Source organism: Aspergillus caelatus (assembly GCF_009193585.1).
Source record: "Aspergillus caelatus strain CBS 763.97 unplaced genomic scaffold BDV27scaffold_13, whole genome shotgun sequence".
In the NCBI taxonomy this organism is placed as follows: Eukaryota; Fungi; Ascomycota; class Eurotiomycetes; order Eurotiales; family Aspergillaceae; genus Aspergillus; species Aspergillus caelatus.
Window position 1 is genome coordinate 39,221 of NW_022475276.1, and position 25,689 is coordinate 64,909.

General features: G+C 47.3%; 10 protein-coding genes across 10 annotated transcripts in view; 6 read left to right on the top strand and 4 right to left on the bottom strand.

The window, feature by feature from the left end:
- The window catches only part of BDV27DRAFT_121037 (uncharacterized protein), a 1,871-nt gene extending 1,450 nt beyond the window's left edge, over window positions 1-421 (top strand). Inside the window, exon 5 of the mRNA XM_032065264.1 lies at window positions 74-421. The gene's annotated coding sequence lies outside the window, so the exon portion shown is untranslated. The remainder of the gene's footprint in view (window positions 1-73) is intronic.
- Window positions 422-855: 434 nt separating this feature from the next.
- Window positions 856-2,666, top strand: BDV27DRAFT_153148 (uncharacterized protein; the record flags this gene model as incomplete). The annotated part of the gene is made up of 3 exons (XM_032071718.1): window positions 856-973; window positions 1,075-1,403; window positions 1,767-2,666. 3 exons carry the CDS (start codon window positions 856-858, stop codon window positions 2,664-2,666), a joined length of 1,347 nt encoding a protein of 448 aa, XP_031932349.1.
- Window positions 2,667-3,832: 1,166 nt separating this feature from the next.
- On the top strand, window positions 3,833-4,168 carry BDV27DRAFT_153149 (uncharacterized protein; the record flags this gene model as incomplete). Its single annotated transcript, XM_032071719.1, has 3 exons — window positions 3,833-3,958; window positions 4,011-4,056; window positions 4,119-4,168. The coding sequence occupies 3 exons, from the start codon at window positions 3,833-3,835 to the stop codon at window positions 4,166-4,168; spliced, it is 222 nt and encodes a 73-aa protein (XP_031932350.1).
- A 721-nt stretch (window positions 4,169-4,889) lies between these two features.
- On the bottom strand, window positions 4,890-6,646 carry BDV27DRAFT_153150 (MDR family MFS transporter; the record flags this gene model as incomplete). Its single annotated transcript, XM_032071720.1, has 2 exons — window positions 4,890-6,416; window positions 6,482-6,646. The coding sequence occupies 2 exons, from the start codon at window positions 6,644-6,646 to the stop codon at window positions 4,890-4,892; spliced, it is 1,692 nt and encodes a 563-aa protein (XP_031932351.1).
- Window positions 6,647-6,893: 247 nt separating this feature from the next.
- On the bottom strand, window positions 6,894-8,591 carry BDV27DRAFT_165808 (cation diffusion facilitator family transporter; the record flags this gene model as incomplete). Its single annotated transcript, XM_032074030.1, has 2 exons — window positions 6,894-7,662; window positions 7,719-8,591. The coding sequence occupies 2 exons, from the start codon at window positions 8,589-8,591 to the stop codon at window positions 7,369-7,371; spliced, it is 1,167 nt and encodes a 388-aa protein (XP_031932352.1). The 3' UTR covers window positions 6,894-7,368.
- A 3,186-nt stretch (window positions 8,592-11,777) lies between these two features.
- On the top strand, window positions 11,778-12,672 carry BDV27DRAFT_153152 (uncharacterized protein; the record flags this gene model as incomplete). Its single annotated transcript, XM_032071721.1, has 3 exons — window positions 11,778-11,871; window positions 11,917-12,058; window positions 12,126-12,672. The coding sequence occupies 3 exons, from the start codon at window positions 11,778-11,780 to the stop codon at window positions 12,670-12,672; spliced, it is 783 nt and encodes a 260-aa protein (XP_031932353.1).
- A 538-nt stretch (window positions 12,673-13,210) lies between these two features.
- Window positions 13,211-14,682, bottom strand: BDV27DRAFT_121043 (uncharacterized protein). Its single transcript, XM_032065265.1, has one exon. The coding sequence runs from the start codon at window positions 14,358-14,360 to the stop codon at window positions 13,290-13,292; it is 1,071 nt and encodes a 356-aa protein (XP_031932354.1). The 5' UTR covers window positions 14,361-14,682; the 3' UTR covers window positions 13,211-13,289.
- Window positions 14,683-15,587: 905 nt separating this feature from the next.
- BDV27DRAFT_165814 (arylsulfotransferase family protein) lies at window positions 15,588-17,624 on the top strand (the record flags this gene model as incomplete). The annotated part of the gene is made up of 6 exons (XM_032074031.1): window positions 15,588-15,596; window positions 15,633-15,688; window positions 15,771-15,827; window positions 15,869-15,995; window positions 16,032-16,105; window positions 16,174-17,624. The coding sequence occupies 6 exons, from the start codon at window positions 15,588-15,590 to the stop codon at window positions 17,336-17,338; spliced, it is 1,488 nt and encodes a 495-aa protein (XP_031932355.1). The 3' UTR covers window positions 17,339-17,624.
- A 2,505-nt stretch (window positions 17,625-20,129) lies between these two features.
- Window positions 20,130-22,955, top strand: BDV27DRAFT_153155 (uncharacterized protein; the record flags this gene model as incomplete). Its single annotated transcript, XM_032071722.1, has 1 exon — window positions 20,130-22,955. One exon carries the CDS (start codon window positions 20,130-20,132, stop codon window positions 22,953-22,955), a length of 2,826 nt encoding a protein of 941 aa, XP_031932356.1.
- A 368-nt stretch (window positions 22,956-23,323) lies between these two features.
- Window positions 23,324-25,226, bottom strand: BDV27DRAFT_141305 (solute carrier 40 family transporter; the record flags this gene model as incomplete). The annotated part of the gene is made up of 5 exons (XM_032069795.1): window positions 23,324-23,617; window positions 23,731-24,264; window positions 24,331-24,498; window positions 24,640-24,813; window positions 24,861-25,226. The coding sequence occupies 5 exons, from the start codon at window positions 25,224-25,226 to the stop codon at window positions 23,324-23,326; spliced, it is 1,536 nt and encodes a 511-aa protein (XP_031932357.1).
- Between the last annotated feature and the right edge of the window lie 463 nt (window positions 25,227-25,689).

The following is a 25,689-nucleotide window of genomic DNA, read 5'->3' on the forward strand; positions in this document are numbered from 1 at the left end:
TTTTTTTTTAATCTTATTTACATATTATTTCTAAGTATGTACTGAGCTGATGTGAAGTGATAACTCCCCGCAGCAATGAAAACATCTTGATAGATCAACTCGGAATTTGTTTCCAGAACAGCACCGAAAGCGCTGAACTTAGATTCTGGCAATGCCCGGTGATCTCTGGTTCTCTATGGACAAGAGATTATAACCTTAAACCTGCCCCGGTTTAAGAAAGTAGGGAGAAGGGCCGTCGAGCCCTTCTAGACGATCGTCGCTCGGATAATGTTTGTTCTGTTCTATGTTTCCTCTCCGGGTCTCTCCAATTTAGATCAAAGGGACGAAGACGAAAAAGTGATAGATCTGGCTTGACTGGTGCATCTCTGGTTCGTGGTTGCCCTTGATAATGACATGTCAAGTGTGTACCGGCCGGAGTGGTGGTTCAGTTGGTATACGGGAACAATTTCTCTCAGGCCCCCCATCGTGTCCTCAATCCGTGGCCATTAAAGCAGGGCGTCGAATGGAAATCTTGGCGAGGCAACCGGAGGCACGCCAACCCATAATTAGAATAGCGTATAGCATATATATCATGTGTACCGCTAACCAAGCATGGCCATCCTCAGATTTTAGGTCAGCTGATCAACGCAAAGGACGGCGCGGAATCGTCGTCAGGGCATAAGACTAGCGTTAGTATAGTCCTAGGCGGATGTCCTATGCCTTGATGAAGCTCCTTTTCCAAAGGCCACAGAGTTCATATCATGTGAATATTGTTTTGCATTTTCCTTACGCCCTGGCACAGAATCGCTCATTGGCTGGCAGAATCATCATCCACCGGGGCATCGCTATTGCCTCTTCCCTTTCTTCTCATTTAAAATGGTTGCCAATTCTTATCAATCCACACGAAGCGCACTCTTGATCGCAGAGATCGTCGCACTTATCATTGAAAATGTTGACACAGCCTCAGACCTCTTGGCCTGTGCCCGCGTGAATAGTATGTGGATGATGCCAGCTTTGAAGAAACTATATCGGGGCTCCCTGAACGACATGCAATTCCGTACGCCTGGCATTGCATTACTCAATTGTCTCTTGTAGCATCACGCCAGCGCTTTGTCCAGAATATGAGCTTTGTGAAGCATCTTCTCGTTGCTCCAGAGCAGCCAGCATATACTAATTGCGGAGGCTCATGTGGTAGGCCTAAGTGCTTTGAGAAACCCCGCATGATGCGTCATCGCGAAGAGTCCAGGCTCCTTCTGCGGGCACAACCAAAGGGTATCTCAAGTATCATGATTCCATTTGAGCTGGTGCATCATAATGTGGAGTACATCTGTGACTACCTTGGTCAAGAAAGCATTGGATTTCTGGCCATTAATAACCATGACTGTACACACATAGTATGCTACAAGCAAGTTGGCGGCCCAAATGTGAGTCTTGTCTGAACCATGACCGCAATTTATAAGGAATATGTCTAAACACCACAGGATGGTTTCAAAAAACCCCAAAGCTCTCACAGTTTACATATCAGAAGATCGACCTGCAGCAGGTGGTCTCTATCGATTGCTTATGATTCGTGATCTGGAGTTTGTCCACGTCGAGGAATGGCCTGGACTTTGATTATTTCAAATCTGGGCAACTCGCAAGTCACCTCCTGCCGCACCTCCGAGGACAAATAAACCTCAAGGCGTTAGCACTGAACACCGAAGGTTGTGGCAACCCGTTGATAGGAGAGGAAGGCGAATCCCTATGGCCAAAACTAAAAGCGTTGTACCTTTGGGGTGCGAACCAAGATTGGTGGGGTGCAATTCCCAAGATTCAAGGAGCTGCAAATCATCAAGCTACTGCCGCATCCCGACAGGAGTATATTTAGCAGCAGAATCCTAGTCGAAGCGGTTGCGAAATGCAAAAACCTACGGGCCATCGATATCCCAGCCCTCCTTCTTGGTAACATTCATGGTAATTATCCGAATATACACTTCCTCCTGGACATCGCGCGTGGCTGCCCGCTTTTACAAAAGCTTTCCGTGGGTTATACCGGGGTCAGTGAGGTGAACGAACCCCTGTTATTGGACATATTGAAAGCTCTTCCTCGCTTGGAGTTCTTGAAACTTGGTTCGGCGTTCCGGATGTATGGCACAGAGCTTCAAGACCTTGCACAGCACTGCCCGCGCCTGACTTTCCTTGAGCTGCCTTCCGCGAATTTATACATCTCTCTCGCCCAACTGACGCAAACACTTCCATTCCACCACTTGGAAATCATTCGCTTTGAGAATATATTCCTAAAGAACCCACGACACATACGGCGAGGGACCAAATTCCAGACTCTTGTTACTGAGTGGAGCAGGATATTTCCGAAGCTTCGAACAGTGCCGTTTGTGAGTGAGTCCGATGCACCTCCCGCCTTGAGGGAGATACTAGAACAAGAAGGCCCTTCTGTGAGTAGTCATGAGGAGCCACCATCTCCAGATTCCGATGAGGAGGACCTCTTCTACTCTGATTGGCACAGGGCAATGTTACAGTTCTGCGAAGCTTTGAATTATCGGGATTACGACGACGGCGTTGTTGCAAAGCTCCAATATATGTGGGAGACTAATATGGAAATCGAGACGTTTGGTTGGCCTGTACTCTCTTCAGGTGTGATTATTCATCCATTCTGGCACTCCACTTCCCGCGTGCGGTATAGCCAATAAGTGGACGGGCAATAGGGTGAGAGTGCAAACGATATGAGCCTGACTAAACGTCCGTTTACATTCGATGCATGTGCGTGATGTGAGTGCGACGTCATATGAACGGACTGTCAATACCTCTCCATGCTCATCCATAACAGCTTCCTAAGAAGCAATTATATAAGAGCAGCGGCCGAAGGATACCCACGCCCCAGCTTGGTTTCCCATGCGATGAGAGTAACGTTCACTGCATGGATTGCTAGCGACTGAGTGCTGTCGTCGTGGACTACGATAACCGCTTACACTTGACGCAATTGTGAAGCGGATCTCGGCGAGAATAAATTAATAAGTAACAAATGCAAAACTAGGTCTGAGATAGGAAGAGTACCTAGCCGCAGGGGATGAGGAACGGACTTGAGACGGTTGACAACACCACAAGGCCCAAAAGTACGGATCTATACCTGTCCTAGTGCTTGTGGCCACTCGAAAAAAATCAAGTGCATTGGCTGACAATTGTAATGACTAACTCGTCAAAGTCACTACCCGATATTATGCTTGGGCTGTCCTTTGGCATGAGAAGAAAGGGGTTAGGCCTATTACACAGTATTTAACTCGGACAAGTCTGCTAGACCACGCACATATGCGGATGAAGATTGCACTCGTACTGTATCCAGCATATGGATGATAAATACGGTGAGGCTAGAGATGTCGATTGAAAGCTTTTGGTCTGTATTGATAAGCACTTAAGAGAAATATGGGTAACATGGGAGCAATCCATGACGGGCTCTATAAGGCTAATGTATGCCGTACGTAAGAGACAAAGCTTGCATTCGTATTCTTGAAGAAAAGCAGACAAACTCTGCAGGCTCAACGAAAGGAGAAAATAGAGACCCAGAACAGGTAAGCAAGAAACAGTATTGCAGAATAGAAGATAGAGAAAACATATCATCAATTATTCTCAGTGACTCTGCATGAGGGATGAAGCACCCAAGGTCATTCGGGAGGGAGAACACAAAGACCATGGTCTGCTCCTTCTTGACCGAGTCTCATCCAGTCTATAAATAAGAGGTCGTAGGGCCTCCGAACTGGTGCTTCTCCAATTCACTCAACTCCCAAATCTTTCTCATTCTTCAAAGTCACCGGACGAACACGACCGAGGATTACCAGGTCTTCTGCGAACTTCTACAAAAATGAAGGCCTCATACGCACTCAGCCTCCTTGCCCTCGTGACCCTCGCCTTGGCACACCCGAATCCTCTCCCTGCTTCTGACTCTCCAGAGAGGACTCAGAAGTGCTGCCCCCCTGACTCGGACGGTGTTAGTATCCCCAAACCAAACACTACACATGTCAAACTAACCATTGAGACAGAAATGTGCGGATGGTACTCTTGGAACCCCATCTTGTGCATATGGACGTGAGTACTGCCCATATCTTGCACTGAGCCCTCGTACATTGAAAGCTAACATTGGTACACAGAATGCAACATCTTCAATTGCAATTGCGAGGGCGGCTGCCGTAGCGCATAGACTGTCCCAGAACCCGTGGCCTTTAAGGACCGGAGTCATTAATGTCGGTTCGGGGTTTACTGCTAGGGTTGTTTCTAGTTCGGTATATCTATGTCGTGCTACTTTGTCTTTCGTTAGGAACAGCTGCCTCCATATGGTTTATGTTGCACTTTCTTGATGATTGTCACGTCTCATTATGCAGCTGTTCATTACACTGTGATATAAGATCCTCAGGAATATGAGAAGCAAGCACGATTGCTGTCAGGGATTTCTGTTTATTTGAACTACAAATATAAGTATGTTCTGCTGCGCCATGGCTGGCATTGTAAAGACACCTTGGCATCTAGTGAATACGATGGGTGGAAAGGTCATCACATTTGGGACTTGACACCCGACTATCTCCCGAATAATAAGTGCGTTCAATTTGCAGACCTCTGAGACTCTTATTGACTTATTTCCCATACTTCCAGGAAGTTAGCATCCCTAGGCCCTATCTAGCTGAAAAGTGCAATCCATACAGCTCAGGATATCAGTCGAGCAGATGTCAAGTTTTGTTCTTCTGATCGGACCACCGTGGGCGTACATTGGTGAAATCTCCATATTGGACTGGAAACCCCAGTATCAGCACTTCGTGTTAAATCACACCCAGAATCCATAATCGAGCACGGACTCCCCTGGAAAAGACCGCATAACGATGTTTCCTACTAAGAAATAAGCCCAGCTATACTGGATAATTCTACCACTAGCTTTTAGATTCCCGCTTCGTCAACTGCTGTATTCCAGTCTTCGTTTCAGTATGCTCCGTGCTCATATGTCGCTGCTGGATAAAAGCGCCCGCCGTTAACCCAACAGCCGCAACGGATGTGTACATAATGAATATATTCCGGAGACTCCAAGCATAAGCACCCTGCGCCGCTCGCCGCTGTGCGGTATCCTGGATAGACTTGATAATCTCGACATTTGCCGCTGCTTGATCGCCGGACAAGGCATCGAGGACGGATCCACTGAGACCGGCGGCCCCAAGGGATGAATGGCGAGTATCCATACTATTCTGGAATATAACACCACCGATAACGATAGACAAGGATGTCGCTAGATTGCGGATAAAACTCATAGTCGCCGTAGCGGAGGCAGTGTCGGCCTGACTGACCGTATTCTGGATGGCGATGACGGGTGTTTGGAATAGAAGTGCGGTGCCGATGCCGCCGATTATCTCGAATCCAACGATCATTGCCACAGGAGTGTCTATCCCGAGGTTGATATATAATCCCGTTCCCAATGTCATGAGGGCTAACCCGGCCCAGGTGATCTCTCTGTAACGGCCCGTTCGAGAGATCAAGATTCCCGACAGTATATCCACAGCCGCTTCGGTTACCATCATTGGTATTATCAGGATACCGCTGCGGAGTGGTGAGGCTTGCTTGACGCTCTGCAGGTACAACGGGAGGTAAAACTCCACACCGATGGAGACCATGCTGTGTGCAAAGGCGACAAGGATGATTGCGTTATTGGACCAGTGCTTGAATATGCTGAGAGGCATCAGCGGGTACTTGGCCAGTCGTTTCTCACTGAACACGAAGAACCCGATCATTGCTGTCCCAATTACAACCAGGCAGATGACTTTCGGACTGCTCCAGGGGAATATTGCGCCTCCGAAATCTAATCCCAAGAGTAATAGTAGAGTCACTGCTAGGATGCAGATCGTGCCTAGCCAGTCAACGGCAACGATACCTTCGCTTAGCTTTGTGCGAGGATTGTGCACATCCAAGAAAAGCAGCAAGAGTATGAACGAGAGCCCACACACGGGTAAATTTATCCAGAAGCACCACCGCCAGGAAACAAGTTCCGTAAATGCTCCACCGATAAGTGGACCGGCAGATCCTGCAAGTGCCCAAGTAAACCCCATCATACCTAGATACAACGCGCGGGTGCGTATACTGAAGAGGTCCGAGATGACGATAAAGACTAATTGCATCAGACCTCCGCCAGCTGCCCCCTGGAGTGCTCGTGCAGAAATTAACATCTCCATGTTCTTACTGAGTGCTGCAATTATGCTCGCAATGGTAAAGAACACTACCGCCCCGAGGAGAACCGGCTTACGACCCCAGATGTCGCTGAATTTGGCCCACATTGGCGCTGTGGCGGCGTTGGCTAACAGGTATGCACCTCCGATCCAGGTATAACCTGCTGCGGAGTGCAGAGCTGCCGAGATTGTGGGAATTGAAGTCGCAACGATGGTCTGGTCGAGTGCTCCTACGAACAGGACGAGCTAGAGAATCGGAGATTTGTTAGCCAATTATTAGGCTGAGAAAGGACCGGGAGATATTCAAGTACATTGAGCGCGATTATAATAGCGATGATACGCAGCTTGGTGCGGGTTTGGGGAGCTTCGAATATGTCCAGCTGCTCCATGGTCTGGTCATTTGGTGTCCTTGAAGGCGATTCTAGCGCACCAGCCTCGGCATCTTGCTCAATTGGCACTTCCTTTTGACCAGTCATTTTTTGATATAAGCTGGCTTTGTAAAGTGGAAATGAAGATAGGAGGGAAATTTATGTTGACTGTGAATCTTTAAGATAAAGGATGCGATCACATTTTAACTGGAGAATTACAAACAATTTTGGAATGGTTGCGCCATCGCGCCCTTCGGTTGACATCGTACATGCAATGCCCGACGGATAAGCCATAAGTACTAAGCTAATCCCGATGTGCTTTTATGATAGAAGGTTACGGTAAAAGGCCTACTGCGGATTCTCTTCCCTGTCTATAACAAAAGCAAAAAAAGAACAATGTCGTAGTAAGGGTGGGCATATAGCAACAAACCTATCACCACTCTCTGGCTTTAGAAGACCATACCACCCTAACCCATCTAAAGTCCAAAGCAATGGCGAATTAAAGACAGATAGAGGGATTCAGTAGCAAGAGAATATACCAGACTATGCTCAAGCTCAGCCCCAGGCATGACCCACAGGAGCTATCTCCACAACAGTTTTATTGAAGGTCCAATTATGCCACATATCAGGGACAGAAAAATGTCCCTTTTATTTATCTAGCTTTAGCCAGGCTGATGAAGATACCAGCCTCTATATGGCCCGACTATTAACTCACCTACGTATGACTTGGCATTAGTCCAAGAAAAGGAAATATGCCTCTTGAAAAACCAAGCTCTCGGTTCCTGATAGCCAAGCTATCTGCTCGTAATGGGAACAACCCTTGGCGGGACTTAGACCCTTTGGTCCCCATCCAGGGCCTTGTTATTCAAGGTAAAGAATTTTTTCACTATAGATCTGATGGAAGGACTGGGTCCGGAGGTGTCGTAAATAGGTCTGTGCTCCTCATGGATATCGTGCAAATATTCATAGTCAACGTGGACGAAAGCGCGTTCAACGCCAGTAAGGCCCTCCAGTTTCCGCTGGAGTTCTTGGCTCACGTCGTGCGATTCCTGGAGCCTGGTTTCCTTGTCCATCACGATATCCACCTCGACGTAGAATTGTTGACCCACATGATATGCTCGACACTGAGGAGAGGCAATTAGATATTAGCAAGCAGAGAGAACATTTGACACAAACCTACCGTATCAACCTTCTGAATCCTGGAATCGTGAGTCATCGTCACGTAGACGCACTTGTTGATAAATTCTCGAGGGGCACCTTTGCCAATCAACAGCCACATATTCTCGAAGGCTTCAGAGACCCATGAATACAGAATGAGAAGTGCGATGCATGTCGCACCGACCGGGTCAAGATACCACACAAACCGTTCACCGACAACAGCCATGACTAGGCCGAACCCGTTTACTGCTAGGTCATTGCGGTGATCGATGTAAAAGACATGGGCTGCGGGATAGCGGCGTAAACTGAAACAGTATACAAACAGACAGAATTTGGAAAAGATAGCCACTCCAACACATATGAGGGGGATTATATCGAGGCTTTCTGAATCCACCTCGCCGGCTGCTAGCGATTTAGCGGATTCAATGATGAGCTGAATCGCCACGGTTGTCATCAAAGCACAGAACATAATAACTCCCATCGTTTCTGCTCGTCTGCGTCCCACCGGATACTGGTAGGGCTTGGGCTTCGTGGACATGCGCGAGGTGATTAACATGATGATGGAGGAGACGAGGTCCATGAACGCGTCCGCGGCGGTCGCAAAAAGCGACAAGGAGCCGGTAGATATGGCGGCATACAGTTGAATAACAAACAAGCAGAAGTTGACCACAAAACTGGCCCGCACGGCTAATTTGACTTTCCCTCCGTTCTCGGCATGATCTTCTGCCTCCATCCGCTCCTCCTGGCTACTCTGCAGAAATCCATCGATCAATTCATTCTGTTGCACGTAGAAATCGTTCTTTTCGTCTAAGGTGCTGACTAGAGGCATCCACCGCTTGGTAGGTTTCACTTCCGCTTTGTATCTCAGTAGGTCGAGGGGATCGTCGGTTGTCATCTTGAAGCCGTGGTGGTATCCGTGCGATAGGGTTCTCCGCAACTAACGCCTTATCGGCGAGGTGGAGAATTGTTAGATCTCATAGCAAATGAAAGGTGACTATAGGAAGGTAAGTACCACTCACTTGATGAATGTCTGCGCCTCGAAATGTGGTTCCTTTTCCCGCAATGGAGTTTGCACAAGGCACCTTGGCAGAGCTTCGGTGCCAGATTTTGGGGGACGACTCAAGTTCCCAAAAGAAAAGAAAAACCAGAGGAAATTTCCTGACTCGTAGCGTAAGGTGGCTTAGCGTCGCCAAGGGTCTTGGAAAAATATCTCGAACAACACGCCAATACTCCTACCCCACAATACTCCGTTCTCCAAGGGTCAGGTGGGACGATGAGTGGATGAGAAGAGCCAAACTCACCGCTCATATTGAATGTCTTCTGGGAATATTCACGACCTTCTACACATCATATATTATATCATTTGTCGACACATGTAGACATAGCCATTTATATCATCGTGTTATCCACCAGAGTTGGCAGCCATACCAGTTAAATGAACCGTTTACCGACACCACTATGACGCGACGTGTAGCACTAAAATATTTGACCACCTTTAACTGAGGCCTTGCTATGGATCCAGATTATACCTCACAAGCAAGTGACTCATATTCTCTCCCTCGCACCTCCTGGTAATTCGGCTTCTGAACCCGCTCCGCTCAAGCTACTCATAGCGCGTTGGTTAAATTGGAAACATTCCCCGTTCCATCCCTGGAACTGGGGCCCCCCCCGGTCACCTGATTCTACCCCACTTTATCTTATCAATCTTCCCATCTTTGGCCCTGCCAGCACTGAGTAGTCAATTTGCGATGAGAACGTTCCCAATATATATTTTGCACTTCCAATGTTGCTCTTGATGACATACTCCATATTCTCATTCTCTGCAATCTAGATAGCTCGATGAGGCTTTGTTGAGCTGCTATGTACTAAGAACATGTTTAAGGTTACTAAATATATATTCTTGCTAGGGATTCCTGAATGAGTTATTATCACTGGTGTGGCTGCTCTATGAAGTGAATGTTGAAGTTCACATTATAGATATGCGAAAAGAAGAAGGAGAAGTAGGACACATGATTATTTTTACCAAGGGCAAATAGCTTGCAGCCTGTTCTCTGAAGCGTGCGTCGCTGAGATGTATTTATGTTATACATGGTCAGAACATTCGGGGGACAGAGCACCGACGGTATATTTGTTCTGAGCCTTGATGGCAAAATGGGAACTAGATACTGCAATTCACAACCAAGGAATTCCCTCGTTATATGATGATCAGCTTGATATTCGGTCAAACTCCGGGTTAATAAAGGGTAGATTAGATGGCTTTAGACATGACCATTGGTGCACAAGGTGGAGAGATCTGCAGGGTTAAAACTAGCATGTGCTTGAGTAATAACGGAGTCTGTGGAAAGCAGCAACGATCAACATGGTGAGTGCCCAAAGCGGATAATCGACTGCTGAGCGATTATCAAATAATTGTAATCAACAACGAACTCCTCATGCGAGGAAATGATCGGCAGTTTCGGCAAATATGGCCCTCGCTGACTACCACTACTGCCCCCAGTACATCTATGGCCGGTTCCGTAAAGGTCCAAGGCCAGGGGAATGCTTGGTAGGCCGATATAATTCAAGCCTGTTATCATCAATTACACTGGGCCAAATGCCGCTGCACAGGGAGTTAGAACAGGGTCTATTGAATGGAAGCACTAACTTGAGATCCACACTGTTGGGGTTAATTTCTGGCTCTTGGACGGAAAGCATGACATGTCTAGACTGCAGTTCAATAGGTGGGATTGTATTCTGATGGGCGTCTCGAGTCTTATTACATACATCAACCTGTTTGGCCACGACCGATCTCGGACCTCGAGCTGCCACAGTGTATTATAGTATGCGGCAAAATTGAGATGCTCGAGATGATATACAACAAAAGCTTCTAGGGACTTCATAATTAAGTATGCTGTTTCGTGAGCTCCCTTATCCATTGCACTATGATTTTCCGTTCATAATACTTAGTCAGACCGGCTGTATAAGGAGCTGCACTCACGTAAATGGCCAAGTCAGGATGTGCACGACAGCGCTGCCTTTTATACTTTACAGACCGAAGCCAAAAATATAACCAATCAGATGAAGAGCCAGCGGACTTTCAAGCAGCTGTGTTTCAACGGAAGAGCATAATAGCCTTGACAAGGATCCAGGGGAAGAGAGGACTTTTACTTGTGGATGGGATTCCGCCCTTGAATTTCTGAATGATGACAAAAACAGATATTTTCTTCGTTATTTGGTCTGCATCTAGAACTGGCCTCGCGCCTGATTTCGAACGAATCCAAATCCCCGCCGATATCGTATGACTAGAATATCTGCCAAGTTGCCAAGGTTGAAGCAAAGCAGAAAAAGCCTAATGAGAAGGTTCGGGGTGCGAGAATCGAAGACGGAAGCCAAGAATGTCTTATATGGATCTACCGCCGGCTAGAAGTGTCGAACGGAACTTTATTGCTTTAAATAGTACCTCAAACCTCCAGAGTAGGACACAGTCTTACATTTCAAAAGTCTAGACCGTATATAAATACAAGAATACGGGCGATGCACCTGGTTCTCTATTTCAATTCTAAGACTATATGTAATGATTAGGAAAGGCTTATTTGCATTGTTCAGGTATCCATCCATAGGTGAGACTTGGAACGTGGAGAAATGGAGCTATTCGTGGATTGGGCTCGACCAGCGAACAGCAACATACTTCAGCCACAGGGTCATATCATATCTCGCGCCTGGAGGTTCAGACCCATTAACCTCAGCCGGATGTATCAACCGACTTGTCGCTACATACAAGAATTTGATAGTCTATCTTTGAGTTTCATCTGAAATAGTGGTATGCACCTCGGTGCATCTGGATCTCGTATCCAAATTAGAGTCTCACTACAAAAGTAGAACGCCTGATAGACTTCACCTAGAGTGACATGAGTTGACACTACTAAGAATAGACCAACATATGCCGCTATATGTCTGACATAATTGCAGCTCCTGCCATCTATATAACAACCCGTTCTGCCAGGGTTATTCCACCTACAAATTAAGAACATTAAGATTAATCCAACGCAACTGATACCAATAATATCGGGCCTAGCCAACAGTCATCAAAAAATCCCTGATCATGAAGTTCAATCTGATTGTCTTCTTCTTTTTCATCCTTAGCCTTGTATCTGCCTCTCCAGTAGCAGAGGCCCATGAAGTGGACGGTCTTGAAGGTGTGTCTTCATCTCCTCTCATAATTCATCTCTGAGGCATTATAGCTCGCGATGCTGATGTATACGAGGAAGGCCTCTATGAACGTGACTCGACCGTGGAGCATTTCAAGCGTACATGTAATCAGCAGGAGCCCCGGTGTGAGTCAGGCCACTGGGATTCGAAGAGCTGCAAGTGTCATGGCAAATGGTGCGACCAATTTGATTCCCATTGCAACAACTGGAACTGGGACCAATGTAGATGCATGAAAAAAAAGTGCGATCAGCCTGACCACCGTTGCAAACCCGGGGACTGGGACTGGAACAGCTGCCAATGCAAGGGCCGAAGGTGTGACAACTTCCAGTCTGACTGCAAAAACTGGGACTGGGATCATTGCAAGTGCAGAAATGTCTGTCATCAAGCAGATAATCACTGCAAGCCTGGGGACTGGGATTGGGACCGCTGTCGCTGCAGGGGAAAAAAGTGAGACAACTTCCAGTCTGACTGCAAAAACTGGGACTGGGATCATTGCAAGTGCAGAAATGTCTGTCATCAAGCAGATAATCACTGCAAGCCTGGGGACTGGGATTGGGACCGCTGTCGCTGCAGGGGCAAAAGGTGCGACAACTTCCAGTCTAACTGCAATAACTGGGACTGGGATCGTTGCAAGTGCAGGCACAAGGCCTAGCGCTGTACTGCTATGTTTCAAACATCCGAAGCTTACAAAGGGGCTTTTACTTGGGGCTGCCCTGTTAGCCATGTTGAGGCCGATTGAAGGGCTGTTATTCTCCGAAGTACTAGGGATGGAAGTCGGAAAAGCATAGTTTAGTATTAACGTCAAGTCTCGTGTGTGCCTCTTGCTGGTCAATTTTCTCTGTATGTTCATAGTGCGATCCAATTTGTAACTATTGTATGGGAATGTTATCTTGTTTTATTATATGGGAATGGCAAAAAAAGAGACTGTAATACTAGAAGATCTCTTTGCCTGGTAGTTAGTAGGTAATGGCTATATCCCTAAAGGCATAGATAACCTTAGCCTATCTGACGGGCAGCGTTCAGGTTGCCAGATATGGCTATTGAGATATACATGAAGCTCTTACGACTATTTTGATGACTACTTGAATGGACCAAATCTACTAGGAAGGTCAAAGTGACAACATCGTATTCTGGCCATGGAATGACGCAGTTCCCAGGGTATACAATATGTGGTAGGTCGCCACCCGAAAACTCTGGATGCAGATGGTTCCTCCTCTTCGGATAAACCCGAAGTACCCTATTGGAGCTAGTCGGGATATATTAGTAGCGAATAGGAATATGAGTATATAATATCGTATGAAGGCAAGACTGCAAGGATAGCGAATAGCAACCTATACCTTCCAGCGATAGCTGCTTATTAAGGCTAAACCTTTCAGTACAGTAGGGGTGGATTGAAAATCCTTGTTCACGGATCTCGCGCTTGTAACCTTCTCGATCGAAGATAATTATAATCTGGCATTGCCTCCCTCACCCACTTCTCCATCGCTTCGCCGATGCTTATCCCAAACTCCTGATCCCAACCTTTCCTCTCGAGCCCAATGTCAACAATAGCCGGCGTCTTGTCCTTCAAGACATGGGATGAATTATCAAGGGTAAACTTCATCACACTCTCAGGGCTTTTGTGATTAATATTGTCCGCGGCCCCGTTCTGCATCTTTCGATCCGGTACATTCCATTCCGATTTGAGATGGACCGGGTTGAGCCCTATGAGCTTGCAGTACCTGGCGAGAATTTCAGGGTGATGTATGATGTCTTGGGCATCTAGTACCAAGGGGTACCGAATATCCCTGTCACAACCGATGGTTGACTTGTCTTCATGCTGGCAGGACCAATCGTAAAGAAGTCTACTCCATCTCAGCGTGGCATTCAATTCCATCAACGGGCATATTTCATGAGGTTGTGCAAATTCCTCCTTTTCCAACTCTCTCATCGCTCGATAGAATGACGGAAATGCTAAAGCAGGATGACGGATAAGGAAGGTCAGCCTCCAGGTCTCCAAGTACTGGTCGGGAAAAACTGTGAGGTTGTTAGGTGAGAACCTTTGGAACGTGCCATACGAATTCGGAATTTTGATGTTCACCGGGGACGGCGTTTGGCTATCTTTATGTGAAAGATAATCGCTAATGGCAGCCGGATCTGCGAACCATTGCACATGTTCTTTTGCAAAAAATAGCTTGCCCTGAGATTCAGCGCGATGTGATGTGCTCTCACAGCGATTAAAATCGCACTGAAAGATCTGTTGCATCTCTTCGGTTTGCTCCGTTGTCCAGTTTTCAACTGGTGTATAGGTAGAATTTGTTGTCCTGCCTTTCATAAAGGAGTCCCAGAAGAAATAGCCTCCCTTCTCGTTGGAGATGACATTCTCTTGCTCTTCTAGAGACAGCATTCTCACGAGTAGGTTGGATGCAGTACGAGGGTACGTGACCAATAATGTCCGTCTAAAAGGGGACGAACTGTATCCGTTGTTTGTCTCCATGGTGAGGAACGTTCTTTCCAAATGGAACGAATTGCAATATTGTAGACTTTAATATAAGTGAGTGGAGGACCGAGAGTTAAAGCAGGCCTTGTATATGGCGTAGAGGAATAGTTATAACAGTACCCTCCGCCAGCAAACCTGGTAAAGGCAGTGGGATGAGAAGCGTATAGCCCTGTAAGAAACGTGCTACAAAGGTCTTATACCTCATTCTCGCAGTAGCGTGTGTACGTGCAAATGTTACCACTTCTACTGAGTACGACATGAGAAATTCAGCTCCAAGACCTTGATGATGTCAGCACTGGGTATTGGCAACGGAGCGAGGGAATTGTTCTGTCATCCCGAAGCCACATCCATTGATGGTTCAGCAGCTGAGCACGAGGTCTTCCGACTTTGGGAGAGGCTCACGGAGTCACTTAAATTAGATATACTTGAGCCCCGGACTTCACACACACCATGGTCTTATGATTGGATAAAATATGTTCCATCCAATGATCAGACAGTGTGTTCGATGTGTCGACTTCCAGTTTATGATAAGGTTTATGATAAGGTTGACCCATGGTTTTGGACCTCCGGAAACAGCATATTTCACGTGGGGCTATGCCAGGTTTCGTTTACCATTCGGCAATCCCGGATTCGGGTGATCTCCAGAATTGCTAGATGACATAGATTCCTCTCGGCTGATTGGCTGTGTCGCCATAGAAGGTTCATACTGCTCGCGTATGACCCCATAATTACCTGGGTTTGTTCTTACAACTAGCCTCCTCGCGGGCCTTGAACGTTACAATGTGCTGATAGTTAAGCTCAATTACAGTTAGTCACTTCTAAATGCGTTCGTTATGTTCTTCGTTCTTACACGGAATGGGGTTCATACATGTATTTCAACTACATCAAGTCCACCAATTGAGTGACATGCCGACAGGGGGAGATTGGCCCAGACCATATCCTCTCAAGTCCAATGGCGACGCCAGATCAAGTCTAGTTACGATCGTGTTCTAAAGCACTGTCCTTGGCATGGTCTTTCATATAGGCCCTAGTGATCTAGGCATAGAGTGTCCAAAGCTTAATAATGGAAGTCATGACGTAACCACAATATGAAATTTTCCATGATACTGGATATGCATACGTACGCCTCTGCATATGCAGTCTCTATATTTTATTTGAGGAAGAATCAGCCGATGCCAGACCCGAATAGATAATGCTGCATCGGCCTCCACAATCCTCCGGTTCATGAATATTGTACCTATCCTAGAAGTCTTGCTACAGACCAATTAGTATCAAAGAGTTATGAGCATTTTATATTTCGAAGAACAGAACCTGGGCTTGCAACAGTAGACATGGTTGTTCGAACCAGCAGGAGCTTCTGCTCCTATGAGGACAGGCTTCGGACCATGATATGCACGTTGGCGATAGCGAGCATAGTCAACGCTGCAACATGGATTTCTTTCCAATCGGTTGGGCCTTTATTCAGTCATTCCAATAATTAGGGCAACGCTGATTCTCAACCAGAGACCAGACATCCGTGCACCGATTATGGAAGTTAGTCTTAGGAACGACTCTTTTATTACACCGGGCTATATATTTATAGCGCCATATGAGACAGAATTACCAGGGCCATATATATATGACACTGATGGTGTAAGTTACTCCACTTTACATTTATGAACAATCTAGCTGATCTACGAGCCCAGGATTTGGTATGGAGCGGAGCCGATGGCTCCACAACCGAGCTCTTCCATGATCTACAGGTGTGCCCCTACAAGGGGTCCGATCATTTATGCTACTTCCAAGGAAATCAAATAGAAGGTTATGCAAGGGGTCGCAACATCATCCTGGATCAAGACTATAAACAAGTGGCGACTGTACAGAGTGGAAATGGTTTAACGCTGAGCGATATGCATGAGTTGAACATTATTGATAACACCTCCATTCTCATCGCCATTTACCAGCCGCGCCGCTATAACCTAGAGGCGTACGATGTGCCCGCGGACAACGGCTGGGTCATGGATGGCGTGTTTCAAGAGATCAATATTACGTCAGGCGAGGTCCTCTTCGAGTGGAGGTCTCTCGATCATGTTGGCATCTCGGAAACGTATACCCCGATTCGACTTAACACTGTCGTGGGTGATGGCCTTAGTAATGCGACTGCTTGGGACTACTTTCACATTAACTCAGTCGATAAGAACAATGATGGTGACTATCTAGTATCTGCTAGACATACCAGCTGCATCTATAAGATATCTGGTAAAGATGGATCCATTCAATGGCGACTGGGTGGTACAAATAGTTCCATTGAAATGCAGAACTACAATTTCTCCTCTCAACATGATGCGCGGTTTCTCCAGGAGAATGATACCGTTACTGTTATTTCACTCTTCGATAATGCAAGCAACGGGTATAGAAACACGTCATCAACATCCTCGGGTATTATCGTGGCAATTGACCATGAAACCAATACATCAAACCTCATTAAGAGGTACGAAGCCCCAGATAACGGGCTCCTGTCGACTAGCCAGGGGAACCTCCAAATACTGGCGAACGAAAACGCTTTCATCGGATGGGGTAGCCATCCTTCAATATCTGAGCATACTGACGACGGAACCCCCGTGTTCTTCGCAACATTAAATGATTCGCGGGAGATGAACTACCGTGCTTTCAAATTTAATTGGACCGGAGAGCCAAGCGATAAACCCTCTCTTCGTACATATGCGGCTGCCCCGGGATCTGGGACCACGTTCTGGGTCAGTTGGAATGGTGCTACCGAAGTTGCCCATTGGAATCTCTACGGCACGATGTCGACGCCTGAGGAGTTTACGTTGTTGTCTAAGGTGGATAGGCAAGGGTTTCAAACTACCTATACGAGCGCCGATTACCACCCTCGGGCATATGCAGAAGCGGTTTCGAGCGATGGGTCAAGTCTTGGTAATTCGTCAGCCGTGGATACGATGTCGTCTTTGCCCAGCATAGCCTTGGAAGAGTAAAGAAAATATCGGAAATATACTAGTCCCTGAGTTATCAAACTAGAAAGCCCCAGGTCCTCTTAGTTATGTACCAAATGGCATTGGCGCTTCGGAAGAGAAGATTACTGGAACAGTGATAGCATGTTCCTAGATGGAACTATATATTTGAACGTGGTATAGCGCGGATTGAGAATAGGATTGCAGTGAAGCCATCGGTTGCTTGATGTTGACGCATTTATAATCTCATGCTCTCTCTGTGGCGCATTATAATATCGAAGTAATTATGCTGATCGCAAATAACGTTGAATCTCCCACTCTGCTATATCTTATAGCTTTGACGCAGTGCCCCAAGAATGACGTTTTGGTCAGTCGGAGCTAATGGCGATGTCGTCCATTCATTAGGCTCAGTTCCCGGTGTGTTCAATGAGTCAACCTAACGATAAAGGAATTTAAAAATATCTCCTGTTACTCAAAGATGGTCGGCCATGAATTTTACCAAACTCTATTTACGCTATTCATCAATGGTTTGAGCAACAGTTGACTGCTTTATGCCCCGGCCATAAGTCTCTAATATCTATTACCGAGCTAGAGTAGGGCAGAGGGATTGGACAACCAAAGAGCCATCTATAGGTACAAATATGATAGAGACATTAATCATGGAAAGCGGGTCAGTCTGTAGCACTCGTACAACTACCCCTTGAGATCACCCATTTACCTAAATACTAAAATAGCAATGTAGGAGCACAAACGCAGGTACGGCACATAAGCAAAAAGAAAGGATCAAAGCAAAATCGGTTATTTACAGAGTGACGGGAATGAGGACCCACAAATGCGCCCCGTTCATTGTTGAGATTGAGGAAAGACATGATACCTAAGCTCTGTTCCCGCTGAGTATTGCTTTGTCACTGACGAGGTATCTTGCCAGCCTGTCTGTCATAGAGGTGGGTCATAATTTCATATTAGGAGATCTATAGTTTTTCTAGGCGTTATGCCTTAGTCTTATTCTTCTCCTGAATTGGCAAATGTTTGCAACCCTATGCCTACAGTATATACAGAATGAATAGCTAGAAAGATAATCTACGATTGGTAGCGGACAATCTTTATGACAGAGAGCCAGACATGGGGGAAACGGACTTACTGTAAAACAGTTGGTCTCTAACCGTTGGATACGTTGGTACCTTAGCACGATGCTTGCCCCGGTATGTTACTACGCCATACATTGGGAATCATCTTAGAACCTACTACCGGGGAAAATGAGATGGGATGGAGTTATACATACCCCTTCTATGAGAGGTCCTGCCCCATGAAGATGGGACTGGGCTCACGACTATGCAAGGAAGTTAGCGGGTATGCCATTATATTAAACCCGTACTACGGCAGTAGCTCCTATTCTCAACGACGGCAAAGTATCATGGGTTGGGCATACTGTCCACCATAGCACTTACAGATTTTACATTTGCTGGTAATTCAGGAGATTTGTATTAAAATACGGTGTCAGACAGCATTAATCTAATGAAATCGAACTTTGGTAGGTCGTATCGTGGAAGGCATCTAAATGTCTATTGGGGCTCCTCGTAACCTACGCATTCGTGCAATTCAGAACCACATTCTGTCGATTAATGCATAGTAAAATATCATGGTGTTAACAGCCTCTCCTGAGGAAGCCCGGAGGGGCTGATGCTGAAGAGAATTCCATATACATCTTTCTACGAACTTAAGGAGGATTATCAGCTCCTTAAGTCTACTTGGGGCGAAAGGACGATCGAAAAGTAGGTTGCGAGATTTAACTAGGTGCAAATGTTTATGTAAATCTTAATGACGCGAATCCTTGTTGAGATCAGCGGTCCTGTAGTCTATCATTGGTCTGTAGATAAAGATATATACTCTTAAATAACTCTGAACTATAGCGCGACAGTTACATTGCTTTATATTTAGAATATCGTATACTGCTCTGATAAGACTGCTATTGGTGAGTTGTATTAGGTGCGACTCGGCGCTGGAGATGTGGACACACAGGTAGTAGTGAACTTTTTCTGAGGCAGGGAGCATCCAAACTAACACATACACTGCTTGGGCGTAATGACCAAATTTCTATCACCATCTTGTTAAACCCGCCGGGCAACGTTAGGTGGACAATTTGCTGCCGGGCAAAGAGACTCCGCGAATCACGGTTCCCCTCTCACCATTAGGGTTCTGGGCGCCAAAGCCCTGGTCAGCGCTATAGACTCATCATACACTCCAAACGGCCAATGTTTCTTTGTTTACTATCCAGTTATACCGTAGCTAAGTGGATGAAACCCCTTGCTCGCCATAGCTCGCAGCGGCACTCGTACTGATAAACAAGGTCATGTTCATCTGTTAATGCCGGTTCTTTTAAGCCCCAGTGGCATCATTTTAGATACCCCTGCCAAGCCCCCAAAGCAGAAACCACTAAACCAGTGCCCGATAAACAAAGGAGCCATATCAGAAAATTGATACTTACAATGTGACCCTGAAGACATGATCTATCCACTGGCCTCGTGGGCTGTAGGATACCAAAACACTAATATATCTACCCGGGCTCACCCCGTTGATAAATTAAGGGAAGAACCCACATCACAACGTTATCCTTTAGGTCCTTTATTGGGTCACCTATGGCTGGAATACGCATCCACTTAGGTTAACCTATCACTCTTTTCACAATTTGTTGTCATTCTCTCTTTTTAAGGACAACGTACACTTGGCCCTAACATTCGTTATCTATGATTTTCTTGTGCATATTGCCTTTACCAACTTTCGAATCACGGTGCGAGTAGTGCAAGGCTCCTAAGCCATGTACCGGAAATCAATCCCTCTGGTTCTCTTGCTAGTACAGCATGGTGTCAGTTTGCCGGCACCCGACGGGCATTCCGGTATTAACAGTAACGGCGCTTATGGTGTCTCCGATGCATCTCTAAATGTCAACGTCGGTGGTAACATTGTCCGCCCAGTTCAAAATGCGATGGAACCCCAAAATATGGTTGCGAATGGTCCTGCTCCAAACTACCAGGCGAACCAGGAGGCCCCAGCTTATGGGAATGCTATCGATATCGATACTATGGGCCCTCAACAGGTCATAACATCAACAATAGTAGTAACATGGACCAAGGCTCGGGCTAGTAATCCAACAATGGCCCCAAACAGGGCTCAGATTGACACAAATGGATATATCCCTGCAAGTGCGCCACTAGGACCCCCAGCAGAGGTTTTTTCCACATCTAGCGCCCCTCTCATCCCCGCTAATAACCACTACGAAGATGCGAGTATATCAATCTCCGGGTATTCGACCTCGAGCTCCGCACAGGTTAATCCAGTACCGGAGCCCTCAACCTATGCATCAGCTATTGCAGATCCTGCACCACAGCCTGCACCTAGCACCTTTCCTCCTGACTCAGCTCCTTCGTCGAACGCCGCAGACGAGTCTTCGGACACCACGACAGACGACGACTTGATTCCTCCTATAACAAGGGCACCGCGCCTGCCAACATTCACGGACGTACCACCCCGATTCTCCACCATAAAAATTGAGTCTATGGCATCTCGGAATGGTCTTCTACAAACTGCTCTAAATGGCATCCAGACCATTCTTCCTGTGATTGACGGACTGGGTTTGCTCGGAATTGAGACCGAGGGGACATATCTCAACCTGCCTGGCTTGCTTGACGCAATTAATATTCCCTGTCTTTTCCGCTGTAATACTCCCCCTGCACCTGCAAGCCCTCAGCCTGGAGCAGTTCCTCAGGCCCCGGCCCCGGTACAAGCTCCACCGGTAGCGGCTCCGGCAGCTGGAGGTGTTCCAGCCGGTGCTGGTGTAGTGGGGAGTGGTGTCGAAGCCGGTGCTGGTGCCGTTGGTGGTGCCGTTGGTGGTGGTGTTGCTGGTAGTATTCCAGCCGCTGGTGGTGTATTGGGCAGTGGTGCCGAAGCCATTGGGGGTGCTTTTGCTGGTGGCGCCCCTGCCGCTGGTGGTGTATTTGGTGCCGAAGCTATTGGTGGTTCAGTCGTTCGTGCACCAGCAGATGTTCCCCCAATCGAAGTTCCACCAGCACAGGTAGGTGCCGTCCAAGCGCCTGAAGTTGCTGGTGGTCCGGCCAATAATCCTCTCTTGGGCTCTCCCGGCAGGAACCTTCTGAAAGGACTAGAAAATGGCATCCAAAATGGTCTTGATCAGTCAGGAGGATCGCCCGGCATAAATAATTTGCCCACCCAATCTCTAGATGAACAGACTAATGACGTGCTGAGCAATGTGGGCGCACAGCTAGGATCGGACTCTGCAGCGAACGCTCCAGTCAATGGAATGGAAAACAGTAATTTCAATGACATGATTCCCCCCGTGGCTGCATCGAGTTCTGCTTCTCCACAACCTGTTCAAAGTGGATTAGACAGCGGTACTGGAAACGTCATGTACCCACCTCCTATGCCGCCTAACCCGCCTCAAGCAAGCCCCGTTCAAGATGGACTACAGAGAGGTAGTAATAACAATATGGCATCGGCGGGAGGTCCAAACAATGGGTATGGCAACAATATGGCTCCGCCAGCCGGCTATATTGCGCCGATCTCTCCACAGGCGAGTCCGCTTCAGAATGGCCTAAACACAGTGATGGGGAATAATATGCAACCGGCTGGAAACATGGGGCAGGCTATGCCTCCATTAGTCCTTCCTGCGGCCGCTACAATGAATGCATTCCTCAGTGGCGCACAGGGGTCCCCGGCGTCGGCGCAAACGATTCAACCAGATGTGCCACAGGGAGTGCACATGGGTGTGCCAGTGCAAATGAACTCCGCCTCTAATGGCCCGTTGATCAACGCAGCAGCATCCCCCATATACCGCGGGTCCAGCAGTATGCCACGATTCCCAATACCAACGATGATACCATCAACCAGTCTGAGTCGTTCAATCACGCCTGGACCCTCGCCCACACCGACACCGACACCAACACCCACCGCAACATCGACTAGTGAGCCTCCACCCGTTACCACGACTCAATTCAATGGTGAAGTCGTATCCTGCGCCTCAGGCAAGTACGCTGACGACGACCACGAAGCAACCCCCGAGTGCGCTGGAGAAACCAAGGTGATCTCTACTGTGGAATCTATCGCCTCTGCCTATGCGGCCTCTGTGTCTGCCGAGGCATCTGCTGCTGCGTCCAAGTCGGCTGCCGAGGACGCAGAGGCCTCCTGGACTTCGGCTGCTGCAAAACCATCAGCTTCCTGTGACATATTGGATGACAATGGATTAAACAAGGTTGTGTTCAGAGTTGCTGGTATCAATGGGTGGACCGATGGGCAGTCGTTCTCGAAGGTACTGAAGAAGAGATGCCACAAGAACAATTTTTTCATAAGTTTCGACATCACTCATTACCTGTTTTACGCCCATGAAAAGTCAGAATTCCAGGGCAGGCAGCGAGACACTAAGAAGGTTACGTTCACGATGTCGGGCTTCAAAAATGGCTGTGTTGAGGATGCGATTGAGGAGGCCGGTGGACCAAAACATGGTGAAGGTGAAGGTGAGCTTACATGCCAACATAAAAGGGAGGACAAGTTACCATCGGAGAATATCAAAGATGCAAAGGAGGCGGGAGAGAACGTTGAAGATCTTGTCTTTATACCTTCGACACGTTAGGTACGAGAGAATGATGGAGTGACGCTGGGACATACAATGAGAGCGGCGGACTAGGAAGGCTAGAAACGTGTTAAATCTTACTTGTGGACTCTTATAAAACTTCTACTGGGTTATTAGTACATCATCTATAATACCCTGTCCATCTTCGTTGTCGTTCACCGCTTGTCAATCCTTGTGTCCTTGTCCTTGTACATATTGTTCACTCCACAGTCCATAAAGTAATCAATCATTGGCAATATTCATAACATCCTTCTTTTTCGGCGTGTACCCTAGTTCGCTTGAAGTTGATTTGTATGTCACCAGGTAACCAACAAATGCGCAGGTGCTTACCAAATCCATTACTGGCACCTATCCCCAATACACCAACGCTAAAAGTCCGACGCCGAAGAAATTCGTTCAAGGCACCTCTCCCTCGTTTGTTGCAGCATTCCCGGAGCGGCAATCCACTTCGGAACATGGATCAAATGACCACGCTTCATGCGAGCAAAGACCGTATAGAGTATCCCGGCAATACCCACAGCAGTGATACTGATCAGTGCCGGCCATCCGAACTGGTCCGGTCGCGAAAAGACAATAGTCGAGATGTACGAGCCGATCTCAAAGGCATTCTGCCATGCAGCTTCTATCGAAGAGAAGTTACCTCGGTTTTCGGCTCCGACACCCTGTATTTGATGTATGTTAGTCATGACCTATGCTTAATTCTTTTCCTATGCCCAAGTTGAAGTGGATCAAACGAGCTTGACCTGTCCCCTGCGGGTACCTGAAAAGCACTCACCTCCTGAACAAGAATCTGCACGCACAAATCAAAGCCTCTCAATCCGACTCGACTGAGAATTGTGCCTCCTACCAGACCTGACGCAGAGATTAGAGGCTGGTCGGGGAATATCCAGAAAATAGATATCCCGGCTACCAGGGAAGCGATCTGCCAGTTCGCTAGCCACAAACCCGCACGAGTGGGACCGATTCGCCCCATGAGCCAAGGGGCGATCCAGGTTGCGAGAACCTCAAAGGCTACAGCTAGCGTTCTCGCGATACCGACCTGCGTAGAGTCGTATCCTGTTGACAGGAGCCATGTGACCATTTGCCCAGCAAATGAGAGGACAGTCAGATATAGCAAAGCTCCGGAAAACGAGGGGAGGAACACGGGGTGACGGAAGTAGGAGGTGAAGTCTCCCACGGCCTTGTGTGTGATACGATGGCAGTAGTTCCAAAGGCGTGCCACGCTATTTTGTTGGTCGGATTCTGTACTTGGCTCGTCGAAGGATGCCTTCGTCTTTGGCTGCTGCAGTTCGGGTACTTCATAGTATACCTGAGGCCACCCGTTAGAACCAGTAATTGCCTGCGAAGGAGTTCTACTGCGGTTTCTAGCACATACTCTGGCTATCGAAAAGTATTCAACGACCACAGAACAAATGTTCATTCCCGAATTGAACAAGATGGCAATTTCAGTCGACACACTATCGACCAAAGCTATCGCAAGCGGCCCGATAAGCTTACAGATAAGGTCGATTCTTCGCATCTGGGCATTCATGGCTAAGTTAAACTGCATTAGTGCCAAGTACAGACCACTAGTTATAGCTAGTACTTACTTTTGAGGCCTTCGTGGCTGTTTCCTGCAACAACCATAACCTAACAAATCATGTGAACGTGAGTCTATACAGAAGGATTATTCTCGAATACGTACCCAATCTCTCTCAACGGAGACTAGATTCATGATAGAGCATAGCTTCTCCACACAGGCAAGGAGCGCCAATGCTACCAGCAAGATATTATCAATCTCGCTGAGGAAGGGTAGGTCAAGCGCAAGCAAGTAGAAAATCACGCAAGATGCCGCGACCACGATTCTTTGGAGCACTGGCTTTGATAAGTATATCAGCAGACCAAACTTTATAATGGGTATCACACACCGATCGAGACTCTAACTACTTGCAGTCGGTTTCCAGTATCAATGAAATACCCCACCGCTGGTGCCAGCAGAATCGCTGCGACGCCTCGTGAAAGAGCATAAACTGACATAGGTAGCAGGGTTCCCGGATATATCGAAGCAAGGTAGAGGACGGCCCCGAACTCGAAGACGCGAGAATTCCATGTTGATAGGAAGTGCGATATATACAGGTGACGGGCAAGCTTGCTGGGGGGCGCATTGGCTACATGACGCTCATGCTGATTCTGAGGAAATGTTGAGTGTGCATGACCAGCAGCTTCTGGGTCAGCAGAAAGCAGAGGGGAGTACTCTGGAGGAGTCGATGACTGGGCCGCGCGTGCCGTCATCTTTGAGATGCATAAAAAGACTGTAAACAATTTGACGACATAAATAGGTTCTTTGTCTTTTTGTGTCTCTTTCTGTAGGGAAATGTTACTAATAGGAGAAGTTGAACGCTTAATGATGGACGGAACCGTGAGCATCCGAGTCTACGGAGTCTGGCGTGATATTTAGAACATTGATAAGTTGAAACCAAACGAAAGACAAACAGACAAATAGACGTAAGCGAACGATCGCCAAGAACACATGGTATTAAGTGCTATGTGTCGATGGTGCATCCATACGGGCAGTCTCCTCCAGTGGCAACCCACGACGAAGGAGGACGGTGATTCGTCTTACTCCACCAGGGTATTAATGAATGTATTAGCTGTACCTGATATTTCCGGGAGCTTTCCCGAAAACGGCATGTAATATGACGGTTTAATTCGGTCTTACGCGGAGCCCATTAGTAGCTCCTAAATGAAACAGCTG